At 39.0% G+C, this 16,847-nt stretch overlaps 2 protein-coding genes across 5 annotated transcripts in view; one reads left to right on the forward strand and one right to left on the reverse strand.

Moving 5' to 3' along the window:
- NDUFS1 (NADH:ubiquinone oxidoreductase core subunit S1) overlaps window positions 1-9,307 on the reverse strand; it is a 36,170-nt gene extending 26,863 nt beyond the window's left edge. For 2 of the 4 annotated variants that reach the window (XM_081938865.1, XM_081938866.1), the window contains exons 1-3: window positions 9,148-9,291; window positions 2,596-2,663; window positions 230-321 (exon numbers count right to left, since the gene is read on the reverse strand). In XM_081938865.1, coding sequence (XP_081794991.1) covers window positions 230-321; window positions 2,596-2,659 — 156 coding nt within the window. In that variant the 5' untranslated portion in view covers window positions 2,660-2,663; window positions 9,148-9,291. Of the gene's footprint in view, window positions 1-229; window positions 322-2,595; window positions 2,689-8,729; window positions 8,896-9,147 lie in introns of those variants that run through there. The other 2 variants (XM_081938867.1, XM_081938868.1) reach the window with 2 other exon arrangements.
- A 102-nt stretch (window positions 9,308-9,409) lies between these two features.
- On the forward strand, window positions 9,410-16,409 carry EEF1B2 (eukaryotic translation elongation factor 1 beta 2). The gene is made up of 6 exons (XM_081938869.1): window positions 9,410-9,584; window positions 10,690-10,812; window positions 12,053-12,176; window positions 14,411-14,477; window positions 15,176-15,301; window positions 16,216-16,409. Exons 1-6 carry the CDS (start codon window positions 9,505-9,507, stop codon window positions 16,368-16,370), a joined length of 675 nt encoding a protein of 224 aa, XP_081794995.1. The 5' UTR covers window positions 9,410-9,504; the 3' UTR covers window positions 16,371-16,409.
- Window positions 16,410-16,847: the final 438 nt, after the last annotated feature.

Genomic DNA, 16,847 nt, shown 5'->3' on the forward strand with positions numbered 1-16,847 from the left:
TAAAAAAAAAACATTGTAGACTTCCCTGGCTATGTACATCAAACACTAAAAAAAAAAAAGAACAACAATTATTTAGTTCATCAATCTGGAGAGGTGAACTGTAATAAACCAAAGCTTGGTGTCACAAATCTTGGTAAGGGTTGTGTGTGTGTGTGCAAATTTAAAAGAATGGAAAATAAAACAACACAAATATTTACATGGGGTTATGCAGAGCATAAATTCCTTCTACCTGAAGTACTGTGGTTCCTGGAGGCACCAAAATAGAATGACCATCAACAAAAACTTCTATCAGGTTGCCAGCTGCCGTAGAAGTAGTGCGTGCTTGAATAAAACAGAATTAGGTAATTATTTAATGCAATAATTAATCATTTCATCTTTTAAGTATGTATTATTATGTATCATTTATTTTATTTCAATACATTTATATGGCCATCCATTTCAAAAGCAGTAACTCTAAGTGACTAATCTTTTGTTTTAAAGTCACAATAAAAACCATAACCATAGCAGCCATCTAATTGTCACCCATCACAACCTCCTGAGTTTCGTATCTGAGACAACAGCCATGTTTTTAAGGCTTTAAAACTCTGAAATACGAGCACAGTTAGTGCCAGCTAGACAGTGGTGGGTTCCAGATTCTGTTGCACAGGAACGTGTGCGGTGTGTGCAGACACACGCGCAGCACATGCATCCGTCTTACCTTCCAGCGACGCCTCTGCAAGCCTCCGTGATGCTCCAGCTGCTCTGCGGAGCATCGCGCAGGCGCTGTATGCACCATGAGTGTGCACGGAAGCGCCAAAGGCTTTAAAGATAGGTAAGGAGCGCGGCTGGGCGGGGGGGCTCTCCGGAGCACCGTACCGGAATGGTGTCCGGTGCTCCAGGCAGGCTCCGGTACACCCGTACCGGGGCATACCGCCTGCAACCCACCACTGCAGCTAGATCTCAGTGTGAGGGGAATGGTGTACTAGAGGACAGCTCCTGTAATAGAAAAGGCCTACTTTGGGAACTTCTCTAGACAACAGTCCCTGATTGATGGGAGTATGCCCCTCCTGCCTGATTTAATGGGATGAGAAGAGATGATGGTTGTAAGATATCTCAGATATCTTGTCCCACACCTACCTGAGCTTTATAGGTAATAATCAGTACTCTTAACTTCATCCAGAAGCAAATTGAGATCCAGTGCAGTTCACAAAGATGTGACGTGGGCATAATGAGATAATTCCCTGTGCTGCCACATTCTAGACCAATTGAAGTTTCCAGATGATTTTCAAAATCATTCCTGTGTAGTGAGTGTTACAGTAATCCTCTCAGGAGGCGACCAAGTTATAAGTGATTGTGAGCACTGCCTCCTGATTAAAGAAAAAATGGCACACAACTTGTTCTGTAACTGCAAAAACTTCCTGGACATGCCAGTGTTCCAAAATTAAAGCTGAAAAATCACTGGATCCAGGGGAGCCTAAAACCTAGAGCTACTCAGTCTTTCTAGGTTTGAATTAAAATGTGTTCCTCTCCATCCAGGCTTTATAGCTTCGAGACATTGAGATTCTATAGTTTCCATACACTCCAGCATTATCACTTGGTTGACCCAGGGCAGAGATATATAGCTGGATACTATCATTATTGCATCTGGTTACCTCTGAGCAGTGCCCCTGAAAGCCATCTGTAGAGAGTAAGGCAGAAGACCTCAATGAAGATTCGTGAGCTCAAAGGGACAAGGGGAAAAAATTCTTAATGCCACAACAGACAGATAGCATTTGTAAGCTACTCAGAGAGACACCTAATTCACTGGATTGTAAGAAAGGAGAGGAGGTACAGCACAGATAGATTTGCAAGATTCTGTCAATCTTAATAAAAATAATTTTAATCTTCTTATGGAAATGATTTCTGTGTCTAACATCAACAAAGTATCCTGGACAACCATAGCCACTCCATCACACCTGCCCTGGGATCTTGGCTGATGCTGCACTCAAAATCCAGATATGCATGTTTACAAGAGACTCCTCCCTCTGCACCGCCAAGCTCTCAGTAACACATGCCAAGTCAGACCTCTCATCAACCTATCATACAAAAGTTATACAAAATGAAAGAGGTAAATCATTACTCTTAATTATGATAAATAGTAGCTTGGAAACAATTGCAACAATTTCAGCTCTCTGGAACTGGTTTCAATATTCTTAATGTTTCAAAAATAGCTATAAGCTGGTAGTAGTCCAAATTTTCATGTGACAAAGGACTGGATTTAACATCTTGAACGAATAAATAAGCACGAGTTTCCCAACCAAGAATGAATCAAGTAGTATATCCAAACTGAGAAACTGTATGACTACAAACTAGTGTACACCAAGCCAGGCTTTTGAGAATGCACGTCACCACTTATTTCAAGGAGCAACATTTTGTAATTGAATCCTAACACTAGAGAGGTGCTAAGGTGAGCTGAGTGTTGCCAAATCCAAGAAAAGAAGCAACAATTACTTTTTGGAATCAGTGATTCTATCAATAATAGAACCCATGAAAAAATATGACATTAGCAAACTCAATAATGAAAATTAACATGGAGAATCATCATATAGACTGGATCTGAATAGAAAGCCAACTTACCGCATCCTGTAGTAGTCCGGGTAACACCAACAAGAGTCTTGTGGATAGCAGGGAGTCGCAGCATAGTGCTGAAAATAAATTTTAGGAAAAGCCCTATAAGAGGAAGTTCAAGCAATAGCTTTATAATTTAAAATTGTGAGAACCTAAGATTTAATTCAGATTTATAATGACTATATATATAAATAAGGGAGGAGAGCTGTGGCTTAGTGGCTAAGACTCCTGCCTAATATGTAATACAGCCCAGGTTCGAATCCCAGTAAGGGTATGGCTAGCTGATGAGAGCTAACTAGCTCGAAATGGATCTATACTAGTCTCCCTTTATTTATTTATCAGCACAAAAACAACACAAATATAAAAAGGCAACATTAAAAATAAAAATATGGTTTTCTGCCTGGATGCTTTTCGGTGATGAGCCGAAGGACAGAAAGAGGGAGTAGTGACCTTCCTCCCATATTTAGGCATACCAGGGGTTGCAACACAAATACATACCTATTTCCCTGGCTCAACTGATAAGGAGGCGAGCTTGTGGCTTAGTGGCTAAGACTCCTGCCTAAGATATAATACAGCCCAGGTTCAAATCCCAGTAAGGGTATGGCTAGCTGATGAGAGCTAATTAGCTCGAAATATATCTATACTAGTCTCCCTTTATTTATCAGTACAAATACAACACACACACACACACACACACGTAGTCCTCAGTTTACAAATTTTCTTGGCACACTTGTTAAATAAATCACTACAGTTGACAAGTTAAGTTGTTAAGTGCAATTGTTAAATTGTTAAGTTGTGCACTTAACGTTCAGTTGTTCACTGCAGTTGTTAAGTGAATCTGGCTTCCCCATTTACTTTGCTTGTCAGAAGGTCGAAAAAGGTGATCACATGATCCTGGGACACTGCAACCGTCATAAATATCAGTCAGATGCCAAGCATCTGATGCCACAACAGTCATAAGTGTGAAAAACAGTCATCTGGAGTTCATAGGACATGGTGTATCATTTCTGACACTTGCCACAAGTTTATACATCAGTCTTCTCTCTGAATCCCATGGGGATGCTCACCAAGACAATCCAATAATGTACAGAAAGACCATACCATGATTTATTGTCATAGCTCTTACAACCCAGAAACTCCTTGGTCTATTACCTATAAACAAATCATTCAACGGAGAGAATCTGGTGCAACATCAGAGTAATATCTGAAGCAAATCATTAAAGGGGGGAATAAAGAAGACTGTCTTTACCACTGCTTATTCTGTTTACTCTAAAGAAGAATAAAAGGCAAAATTCTCAAAAGCATGCAAGTTAAGAAACAAAGGTTTCTTAACCTGCTTTAATGAGGAAAGTACATTGCAATTTTTGAGCCAACAAATAACGCAATACTTCACACTCCTTAACAGAACTGAGTACAGGCCCCAGTTCTTAAATCAGTAGAAAAAAGATTAGTCTGTTATGAAAACATGAGAAAATAGAAACTGTCTCTTACCCAAAAATTTCTTCAAGCCTTAGGTAGAGGATGGGGGAGGGGTGCACAAATTAGACCTTTGATTTCACTGTAAATAAGGCATTTATGTATGTGTGTAAGTATGTTGGAAGAGAGAAGAGAGAGGGAGGGAGGAAGAGAGAAAGGAAAGGGGAGGGAGGGAGGGAGGGAGGGAGGGAGGAAGGAAGGAAGGAAGGAAGGAAGGAAGGAAGGAAGAATGAATAAAATCATCACAGAAAGCCTTTCATGGTGACTTCACTAATCAATAAATCTACTTATTAGCCTGTATTAGCCTATATAGCTTGGGATGTCCGCTTATCCATTTCCAATCCAGCTTACAGATAAAAATCTAATAATAAATGAAAGCTTTTCAGCAACCTGATAGTCACCTAATGAACTAAGCTGTAAGCATCAGCTATTCTTCAATTTTGCCAGTCATTATATTTACAGTGAAAATGGTTATAAAGATAGATGACAGATTTTTTTTAAAAAATTACCATGAAAATCTGAAACTATTTGCCCAGGTCGTATTTAAATTAACTCTGATATTTTTGCATTTTTCCCACTTCACATTATGTATTGGCTCTGACCTAAAATGAAAGTTGAGGTCTTCAGTTATACCACTATAAAGAATAAAAATGGTTAAACAGAATGCAAAAGTGGAAGAATGCAAAAAACTAAATATAACTGTAAATCAAATCAATTTAAATATAAGCATCACTAGCTAGGAAAGTTCAATTATTTAAATCACAATGTATTCACTTATCAAGAATTCTATAATCACTGTTTTAGTTATTTGATACAATTTGAATTTTCTTTAGAATTAAGAAATAAAATAAGAAAATAGTGTAGATTTCATTTTTACAACATAAAGTCTTAAGAATATCCCTGCTACTTCAAGCTGAGGCCAATCTTAGTCCAGAAGTTTATTTTTCACAATGGCCAATTTCAATTGGCTATACACCTCATAGAATGCATATAGGTGAATATAAAGGAAAAAAATGACATGGCCATAGGTGTATACTATAGGCCACCCAATCAAGCAGAAAAAATAGATGTCCTTTTTGCCAACCAACTAACAAATCTATGTAGGAAACATACTACAATACTAATGTGGGACTTCAATTACCCTGATATCAATTGGAAAACTAATAGGTTCCTAACCATCCTAGCTAACAACTTTGTTGTTCAAAAGGTAGAGAAGGGAACTATACTTGACTTAATTCTTACACACCGAGAGAAAGTGATAGAGGGAGTTGAAACTGCATGAACCTTAGATGAGAGTGACCGTATCATACTAGAATTCAACATAACGCAAACACAAGCAATAGAACATACCAGAATCTTAGATTTTACAAAAGCTGATTTTAATAAACTCAGAACTTGAAAAAGATTCCTTGGATGAAAATCCAAGAAAAAAATCAAGAATCTTGGGGAAATCTGAAAAGTACAATACCACTGAGAAGGAAAAACAAGAAATCCAAGAAGAAACCAGCATGGCTGCACAAAGATCTCTCTGACAAATTGAAAGACAAAAAGGACAAGTACAAAAAATGGAAAGAGGAACACACAACTAATGCAGAATATCAGCAGATAGCCAGAATCTGCAAAGACGGCCAGGAAAGCAAAGGCTCAGAATGAACAAAGACTTTTAACAAAAGTCAAAGATAATAAAGGTTTCTTCCAATATATAAATAACAAGAAAAAATCAAGGAAACAGTTGGTCTGCTAAGGAGAGAAGATGGCAAGGAAGTAACAGGCAACAGAGAGAAAGCAGAGCTGCTTGACTCATTCTTTGCATTGGTCTTCACATAAAAAGAAACTATAGCCCAACCTACCAAAAACATAACTGTAAGACAGACTAGAAATAAAAGTTAAAATAAGCAAAAAAAAAAAAAAAAAAGTAGGAGAACACTGTCTGATCTTGATGAATACAAATCACCAGGAACTGATGGATTACATCCCAGAGTTCTAAAGGAGCTGGCAGATGTCATCTCAGAACCACTGCAAAACATCTTGAAAAAATCCTGGAGCATAAGGGAACTACCAGAAGATTGGAAAAGAGCTGACGTGGTTCCCATCTTCCCAAGAAAAGGGGGGGGGGGGACACGCACAAAACTACAGACCATCAATACTTGGGAAGACACTGATAATAAAATAAATAAATAATAAATAAAATAAATAAATAAAAGATAATAAAAAACAGATCTGCCAACATCTAGAAACAAGAAAAGTAATAACTAGTAGTCAGCATGGGTTTGTTAAAAATAGATCATGCGAAATCAATGTTATTTCATTCTTCAACATACTGACTAAATTAGTAGACCAGCGAAATACTGTGGACATAATATATTTATATTCAGCAAGGCATTCGACAAAGTAGACCACAACTTACTTCTTGGTAAGCTAGAAAAATGTGGAAATAGATAGCATCACCACCAGATGGATTCGCAACTGGCTGACAAACCGTACTCAATAAGTACTCCTTAATGGGTCTAAGTCTACATGGAGGGAAATAAGCAGCAGGGTAACTTCCGTCTTAGGCCCAGGACTCTCTAGTACAGCGATGGAGAACCTTTTTTGGCTCGCGTGCCACAAGTGGGGGGAGCGCAGGGGGGTCGTGTGCGGGCGTGCCGCACCCATAATGCAACGCGCGACACCCCCCACTGCGCATGCGTGCACAACACACAACCCCCCCCCCCATTTTTACATGCTTTTTTCGCCCTCCCCAGGCTCCAGAGGCTTTATAGGAGCCTGGGGAGGGCGAAAAATAGCTTTTAAAAAGGTGAACTCAGCTGACCAGCGCGCGCATGCGCGCTGGCCAGCTGACAGGGAGCACCTCGTGTGCCCTGATAAATGGCTCCGTGTGCCACTTGTGGCACGCGTGCCATAGGTTCGCCATCACTGCTCTAGTATCTTCATAAACTATTCAGATGAGGGAATAGAAGGGGAACTTACCAAATTTGCAGATGATACTAAGCTGGCAGGAATAGCTAACGCCCTAGAACCATGATGGCGAACAGATGGCACCTAGAGTACTGCATCCAGTTTAGGTCATCACACTATAAAAAAATGTTGAGACTCTAGAAAAAGTGCAGAGAAGAGCAACCAGGATGAGTAGGGAAAGGAGACTAAAACAAATGAAGAACGGTTACAGGAACTGGGCATGGCTAGTCTAGTGAAGAGAAGGACAGGGGAGACATGATAGAAATATTCAAATATTTGAGGGGCTGCCACAGAGGAAGGATCAAGCTGTTTTCCAAAGCACCTGAAGGCCAGACAAGGAATAATTGATGGAAACTGAACTGGGAGAGATTCAACCTGGAAATAACAATAAATTTTCTGATAGTGAGAACAATCAACCAATGGAACAGCTTGCCTTCGGAAGTGGTGGGAGCTTCTTTACTTGAGACTTTCAGGAAGGGATTGGACTGCCATTTGTCAGAAATGGTGTAGGGTCTCCTGCTTGGGTGGGCCGTTAGAATAAATGACCTACAAGGTAAACTTTCCAACTCTGTTATCCACTGTACTTTATTTATTTATTTATTTATTTTATATTTGGTGCTTCTAGACCGCCCCCTCTCCCAGAAGGGACTCGGGACACATCACAAGTGTCTTTTTAATAATAGCAAGATGTTGTGTGAGCATATGTAGTTAAAATACACTACAAGCCAAACAATGGTTTTAAAATTGTCTCATGAAAAACAGCTAACACTTTCATAGCAATATCCTCTAGATCACAATCAATTTATAGACTGCAGCTCAGCCTTTTGAAATCTTCAGTTGTTCTGAAACTGAGCCAAAAATCTTAAATCCAAATTTCTATTCAGAGATATATTTTTCATCTACAACCATGTCCTATGAATTCCTAAATTTTAAGAATCAGGAATTCGTGAGCTCAAGTAAGCAAGAGAAGGCATCCAGATTTTTAACAAGTGGGTGGAATTAAGTATTTGCAGCAATTGATTTTGTTTACAACTTTTGTAAAATACAAGGAACTTTAAACGTGTTGTGTTTATTAACATAAGCAATATCTATAGTTTCAATTCAAACAGCATTAGATGCAGTTTAATTAAATGGCGCCCCTTTTAAACTTCTGTTCTGCTATTGAAAAATTTTAAGAAAAGGCTTTGTAATTGTTACTTAATAAAAATAATAGGACCTGTTACTCGACGGCAATTATTCCTAACATCCCCGGGTAAACCTCAGTCCTGAGTAAGTCACATAAGCACTGCCAATAAACATTTCTAATGGAAAGAAAAAGGGGGCTGAGCCTGGTTGTCAACAGACTGCAGCACACTTCCGGGGGCAACAGTGCAACCCCTGCAATCTTAGGTAGCTACATATGGTAAACAGTCCAGCAGCCTCTGTGCAAAATTAAATCAAACCTGGTTTTAAAAACTGCAGCCTTCAGGAGCCAGGAGGGATAACATTTGCGATTGTAATACGGAGTATGCTGAAAACCAAATCTAATTAAAGATACACACAAACGTTACCAAGATCGTACGGTGACTCTCGCACGAGCTGGTTCAAAGAGCAGTACGGTAACATTCGGGGGGGGGGGGGAGAGAGATTCAATGAAAGCCTTAAAGCTAGATTGCTGAATGTGTATGTTTTATTTTAAATCAAGATATTAAACTGATTCGTAGACTTGCCCTACACCACGCCTATTGAATTAACACGGAATCAGACGGTGCTCCTATGAGATGAACTGCACTTGCACATCCCCGCGACCACTCCGTCCTTCCTAACCCTCTGGTTCCTGCGCGTTCCTTGCCACGTGATGGTAACACTTCAGACATACGCGCTTAGGAACCCGGTTTGCACCGAAAACTCCCTAAAGAGGCCGTTGAAGGAGGAGAGTCGCGCAGGTGAGCGGAAGGACGGAGTTCTCCACTGGCAGCGGAAGGGGCGGCAAAAAGAAAACAAAGCAAGCCCGGAGGTCGACCTCGGTCAAGGGCGTCCCTGTCAAGCCCCTCCTGGCTTCCTCCTTCTCAGCGCCCGGAAGAGGCCTTCCTTAAGGGGCTGCCTGCTCGCTCGACCAAACCGCCCGTCACCATTTTCCCTTGTTACCTCCGCGGCCGGGGAGGCTCCTCGACCTCAAAACAGAACTCCCTTTAACGCTCTCTCCGGTAAATTAATGGCGGTGTTGTCGGCAATTTCCGCAACTCGCTCGGTAATTTCCGGCCGCCTAGAAAGACCGGTCGGAAAACACGCGCGACTTTCTCTGGAGGGCAGAGAGGAAACATGAGGGGCGTGCGCGGCGGAAGGATATTACCTCTAGGAAGTGCATGCGGAAGGATCCGTTGTGGTGTATATAAGCACCGCAGAGAAGGGACCCGTTCTCTTTGGGACGGCGGTGTTCTGGAGGTCGGTTGCTGGCTGGAGGTTTTCCTTCTTTCCATTGCAACTGACAACTTCGGCGCCATCATGGGATTTGGAGACCTGAAATCTCCCTCCGGGCTGCAGCTCCTGAACGCCTTCTTAGCAGATAAAAGTTACATCGAGGGGTGAGGGACCCAGGCAGCAGCTTTCTCGCGTCTTGTCTTGCTGTGCGGAGGAACCTTTGAGAAAAGCGTGTCTTTTTCTCCGCACGCTCTCGGCGTTGTAGGCCCTGGCTGCCTCTCGTTGACATGCTTTCCCAAGTAAAGTTGGGGCAGGGCCCTGCGGTGAGGCCTGGCTAGGAGCTTTAATGGCCACCATGCGATCAGAGAAGAATAAATGAGAGGGCGTTTCTTTTTACACTCGTTTATTAAAAATATGAAAGGCAAGGACCGTAATTACATTTATAACGAATTTAACATTCCCATCGTCATCATCCCTGGAACGTTCAACATTGTTACCTACGTTGCCTTGGTTTTGTTGTTCTGAAACCGTATGTGGTTCTTATTGCGGACAACGTGCTAGGAGAGGGAATGAATAGGCTAATGAAAGGCCGCCCGGCGGGGATTTCAGTCAAAACCACTTGCAGCTTAAAAGGTTCAACTGCAGATATCATGTCTATTTTTATAAATGAGCTTGTGCTGGAAATGAACTTTGCAATTAACTGTTTTGATTATAACTAATGAAACTATGAAATGAAGGGGGGGAGATTGAAACTAGTCTGTGAGCCTGAGTTGTCAATGGCATGGAACAATTTTTATTTGGGGTTAATTGGTAGATTTAATACACACACACACACACCTTAGGTATGTCAGATGTAAATGAAGCTGCAACTTCAAATTACTGCTTTTGACAAGGAATTCCCGCTCCTCGTTTCTTGTAAATCCATCTACTTCAGTATGAAGATACATTATGGTCAATCCATCCTACTAAAGAGCCAGATCTGAAGGTCACAATTTAACAGGGCTGCTCTATTCAAACCTTAGTAGACTGAATATGAAAGGGACTGAATATGAAAGGGCTAGTTCCCATCAGACAGTAACACAGTTGCAGCTGAAGAGCCACCTTGTGTCAACTGTTAAGTTCAGCCACCCTGTAATTTTCCCAAAGGTGAAAGTTGCAAAGCTACCATAGAATCCATACTATTGGTGTTTAATTTATAGTAATTATGGTCGTTCTTTGGTAAGTTAAAGTGGCTTTGCTAATTAAAATTCATGATTATGTTTCCTGCAGGTATGTTCCATCACAGGCAGATGTTGCTGTATTTGAAGCAGTTGGTTCATCCCCTCCTCCTGAGTTATACCATGCCCTCAGGTGGTACAACCACATTAAATCTTATGAGAAACAAAAAGCAAGGTGAGGCACATTTCTGCTATTTGCATTTCTGTTTCTGGTCTTATATTTTGTGTTTCAAATGAAGCTCACAGAAATATAAAGTATCCTTTTTTCAGAAATCTAGAGTTTGAGGTATTTTTCCAATGGGGCTATGGAAAATATTCTTTGCATAGGAAGCTGCCAGGGATGATGGCTCATGTTTCCAAAAATGTGCATGTTGGACTGTTCTGTTCTAGTTCTGAACACCAGGGCTATTTTAACCCAGGCAGAAGTAGTTTGGGAGAGGAATGGGGAAAAGACCAGGGATGTTGGTGGCTAAGGGGAGGGAGAAAAGGGAAGAGTTGGGAAAATGGGGATTCCTTGGAGTATATCATACCGAGATTGCGACAAGGGAGCAACGGGATTGGAAGATAGGGGATGGACCTCTGAGATAGGAGGCTATATGTTGCCCATCTCACTATCAAAAGTGATTCTGAGTGGGAGAAAGTGGGAGTCCCAAAGAGAAAAAGATGAACCTTGCCTGATTGCTCACCTGAATATGTTTACTTTAACAACCAAAATGAAACTTAAACATTTCCCACTTTTGTACAGTAGTCATTAATATAAATTTCGCCATTCTGTATTTCTAAGAAAGTAAGATCTCTATGTTAGTATTTGTATAACTGGGCAGTTTTAAATTTGTGATTCACTTTTCCTGATGAATGCCATTGAACAAATTGTATTATAAACTTAAAGGTAGTTCTTAATTGGGATTAGAATTTCTGTTGTTGCAGTCATAAGTCATCACATGACTCAGTTTTACAACTATTTTTTCAGTGGTCATAAATTGAATCGCTAGTTGCAAGTATGAATCCAACTTAACCAATGTCATTTTTTGCCAAAACCCAGCAAAAAACAATTGCAAACTCGCTGTCTAGTACCTGAATTATAGTCACATGATTGCAGGAGTAGGGTGACAGTTGTAAGTTCAAATTTAGATCATAACTGACTTTTTTGAAGGCTGTTGTTAATGAAATTGTTACAAGTCAAGGACTGACTATACAAGAGATGGAGTGCTTACATTTTAAAACGAGCTTTCATAATCTATGTAATCCAAATCTTATCCAAGTAGATTTAGAAAATTCCCAATTTAGAAAATTTCAATATGCTTAAGGACAGCTGTTAAATGGTTGGCAAAGGGAGGCTGCACTTCTACAGCTTTATTCTGGACCACACTGAAGTAACAGGAATGTACGGTTAACAAATGCTGTCTGTTTTCTAGTCTGCCTGGTGTGAAGAAAGCTTTGGGAAAATATGGCCCTGCAGATGTTGAAGACAGTACAGGCACAGGTGGAGATAACAAAGATGACGATGACATTGATCTTTTTGGTTCTGATGAAGATGAGGTACCCTAAGCTTCTTCCTCTTAATTTTGTGTGCGGCTTACATAAGAAGCAGCATGAAGTTAATTGAATTATGTAATAAAATATAATGCAGTTAAGATTAAACGGTTAAAACAGTGTGTGAGACACTATGTACAATACTGCCCAATTGCACTAGATTGCACCCCATGGAATTGTAATGGAATATATTTAGCTTCTCTGTTGAAGGATTTCAATGTTCCTTCAGAGGTTGCCCAGCTTTTTCTGTTTGCCATTACAATCACATCTAACCCTAATTCACATCAGCCCCATTCTTTTCAGTTGGTTGGTGGGCTGAAGGAGGAATGGTTGTGTGAAAAATATATTGCATAGAAAGATCATTTTAAATGAGAGGAAATGATGATGCTAGTAGTGTAGTGATACCTCTGCAAGAAAACAGGTAAGCTCAGAGAGCACAAAGGACCACATAGTTACAAATACTCTCCTTTATAGAAGGATCGTTCTCTTGATAGCCTTAGATTTGCTGCCAACATGAAATTTTGCAAGGATGATGTGTGAGGAAAATGTTTCACCTCAAGAGCCAACTGTCTCAGTTATTTAGGGGAAAAATGTAATTTTTTCAATTGAAGATGTGACTAATATAAATAATCTCACATAACTGAGGCTTGCTTTTTCTAAGCAGCATGAACCCCCAATAGAGCCAGGTCATTCCTTCATTTAACTGAGAGTGAAGGCACTGGAGCAAAATGGACACATGGTTTCTTTAAAAACTGACAAACTAAAGGACTTAGTTTATAGACAAACACACTACAGAGTCCACTTGGAGCTGAAGATGAGGGCAGCAGAGAAGAGTTAATAACTTGACATTATCTGGGAGATTTGGCCTACAGTTTTGAACAAGTCAGTTTATCTTATTGAGATTCCTTTCAGTTCCTATATCTTGCAAAGGGATATGAGACTTGGAAAGAAATTGGTGTTGCTAATTTTTTAATCATCCTAACAATAAAAATGGAACTGGCTCTGTTATTGCTTTATAGTAATTAAAAAAAATCTTTCAGCTGACCCAGTAGAATTTAGTAATTATATGCTAAATGTAAATACTGTACACTTTGGTCCAATATGACCAAAAAGGTAGCTTGCAATTGTATCCCAGATCTACTTGAGTGCCCAATTTCATTTGGGATTTAAACAAGGATTTGAAATTAAAATTTGTTTGGTGAATGAAAGGGTGGTGCAATGGAATGTGATTTTATTAGTTCTTTTGGAACTTTCTATGGCCTTCAATGCAATTTGACCATAGTGTCTTTTGGGGTTACCTGATAAATCTGGGCCTTTGGTAACTGTTGTGGTCGTTAGAATTTCGTTGTATCCAGAATACAGACTATTGTTTCTTATATCTCAATAAAAGGATTGTGCTCACTTTGAGAAGTCTCTTAGACTAAGCTGTTCCTTCACTACAAAATAGTGGCAGAGATGAGTGCAGTTGAACAATAATTTGTGGTAATAGCTGGTTCCAAGTGATCATATTGGGCAACAATTTTCCCAAATAGGTGGTTTCAGACTATGAAAAATAATCCCTTTAACTTTGCAAAATAATTCAATCTTTTATTAAGCAATTTAATTGATGGGCTGTGTTGTAACTTAAGATTTGCAATTACAGTATGTAAATTTGACCTTATTTTTGAATTTATTGTATAGTAATGTTAGCCTTTTTGTCTGTGTGTGCTATATTTTAGTGGAAACACTTGGTATAAACCTAAGAAATCATTAGATAATGCTTTACTCTGTAAAGCTGTGGTAGATGGTACAATCTATCCAACTTCACTGACTTTGAAAAAGCTATGTAAGCTTAAATCACAGTAAATTTTGTATGGATGACATCTGGGAAAACCTAGGGCAGTAGTCTAGACAGGAAAAACAAATAAAAATGTTCTAGAAGATCGCATTCACAAAGCACTTTTGTGTTTTTATCAAGAGAACTGTGGACATATAGTAGTAATCATGGAATCTGGAATCATGCTTCACTTGAGGGGAAGCTTTACCTTATAGTCTAACGCATATTAAATTTGTAGATAGTGTTTTAAAATTAAAATCTCATCTTTTTCAAAGTTTCGAATTGGTGACATGATGAATAAAACCAAATCACCATCTTTCGTCTGAAATTATGATGATTTGTTTTTCTGAAATCCAATTGAGTTTGAGCTTGATAAGGAAATAATTGCTTTATTTTATTTAACTTTGTTTTTTCATTTCTTTAGGAAAGTGAAGAAGCAAAAAGGTTAAGGGAGGAACGGCTTGCTCAGTATGAATCAAAGAAGGCCAAAAGTAAGTTATTAGCCCTTCAGCACTCCTTAAATTTATTCAGTCTGAATTATTTCCTAGATTAACCATAGTCTGTCTAATATATTTCTTATTACAGGTATTGCTTTGATTTAAAATCTGTAATTACAGTTCAAGTGTCTGAATACAGGTGAAGATAAATTCCCAAGACTATAGAAGTAGCACAACATCCTGCTTAAATTATGTGTTTTTCTGTCAATGGTGATTTCATAGCAAATATGTGATTCCACAGGTACTGGACTGAAACTGTTCTGTGCTGTAGCAGTTGCAGTATTCCAACTGTGGAAAAATAGCCGTTACGCTTGCAGAATGCTCCTTTCCCAACCAGGAGAAGAGAGTTTCGGTGTAACGAACAATAACATATCTTGTATTCTTCTCCTATGCTAATTAAATTTAATCTTATTTTGCAGTTTAGAAGTTTTAAACATTTAGTGCGTGATACTTTTAGCTTTTTTCTAAGTAGAAACAATAACATTTTTTTGAGTACTATCACTAGGTTGTGTAAGGAAATTTGTTACCATACAGTTGTTATGATGATGCTATCCATTCAGTTGTGTCTGACTCTTGGCAATTCTCTGGACCAGGTCTCTCCACATCTTCCAATCTTGCACTACTTTGGCAATTGCTATAACTTCTTGAAATTATGTAAAACAACTGCTTTTGTTATTCTTTGGTTTCTCTAGAACCAGCACTGATTGCCAAGTCATCCATCTTATTAGATGTAAAACCTTGGGACGATGAGACAGATATGTCCAAATTGGAGGAGTGTGTCCGAAGCATTCAAACTGATGGCTTAGTGTGGGGATCCTGTAAGTAACTGGTTGGAGATAGAAAAAATTATGACATTACTTTTAGAGTACACTTCACATGCATAAAGATCTATGTATAGTTGAATTGCTTCTTAAATCATGTCCCCAAAAATTCATAGAGTTTATTGTTTCCATTTCACAAAACCATGGGCTTTTTGTTGAGAAGTCCAACTGGTGTGTAGTAGGGCCAGTCAAATTTCTTACTGAGTATCCCAAAATGGATTTTTGGCAGTGTTGTGGACTAATACTATTTTGACTTATATACCACACATAGTGCTTCACAGCACTCACTGGTGGTTTATAATGTCAGCATTATTTGTATATAGCCCCCAACAATCTGCGTCTTCATTTTACAGGATGGTAAGCTGAGTTAACGTTGAGACTTGTCAAGGTCAAACTCAGGTTATGGGGAGAGTTTGCCTGCAATATTGCATTCTAACTACTGCACCACCAGGGCTCCTAGACTAGGTCATTGAATTCTGATGGCCGCTGTAATTTACAGTACCGTTACCCTTACCATACCCTCTATTTGAGAGTAAGTTTACTACAGCATTTGAAACTTAAATGATGAATGGGGTAGGTCAAAGGTTGTGTCTCTACAACATTCATCATTTATAGCAATAAATTATTGCCATAAATCAGTTTGGTGGCCGCTTTTCCAGACTAACACATTTTAATAAAAGACAACTAAATAGAGTGCTACTAGAATCCTCCTTTAAAATGATGAATTATGATGAATAATTTTCTCCCTTTTAAATTCACTTCTTAATTGCTGTACTTCAGGGAGAGTCCCTGTATGAGGGGAGCTGTAATTCAAGTTCCTGAATGCTTGCTTCTGCACATTATCCACACTGAATATCTATTGTAGGGGATAAACATAGTAGATTGTTTTAACAGTTTTATTATCTTTCTAGCCAAACTAGTTCCAGTTGGTTATGGAATAAAGAAACTTCAAATTCAGTGTGTAGTTGAAGATGACAAAGTTGGAACTGATATGTTGGAAGAGAAGATCACTGCATTCGAAGATTATGTACAATCAATGGATGTGGCAGCTTTCAACAAAATTTAAGTTGTGGTAGCTTCTGGAATAAAACTATTGCAGCAGAAATGTGATTTATTGTCTTCAGCTATTCAACTGAAAAAATCAAGTTTTCAATTGAAGTTTGTAGGCTAAAAGGAAATACTGTAGTTTGAATTTTTCACTTCAGAGATAGAAGGTGATTCTACCATAGTCTCACTCTTATCTTGGGAGGAATTCCAAGTTGTGATTTTACACTGGTGAACCAAATCCCCTTTAATTAATTGAATAGTTCTTTACCTGACATAGTAGGTTGCTCTGACATTAAAAGCATTGAAATGGAGGAGTTTAAAAAGTTAGATGGGTAAACAGCAGAGGATGGCTTATTTCGTAAGTCTCTCCTCAAATTTAATGGTATATAGGAACCATCTAAGGAGAATTCTCTTGAACCAACCATGCACTTAAACACATGGCTCATTAGATAAATCAAGGCAAAAATACTTTTAGATCATAGATAAAGGTTGGGTA

The sequence above is a fragment of the Natrix helvetica genome, assembly GCF_964273705.1.
Source record: "Natrix helvetica genome assembly, chromosome: 1".
In the NCBI taxonomy this organism is placed as follows: Eukaryota; Metazoa; Chordata; class Lepidosauria; order Squamata; family Natricidae; genus Natrix; species Natrix helvetica.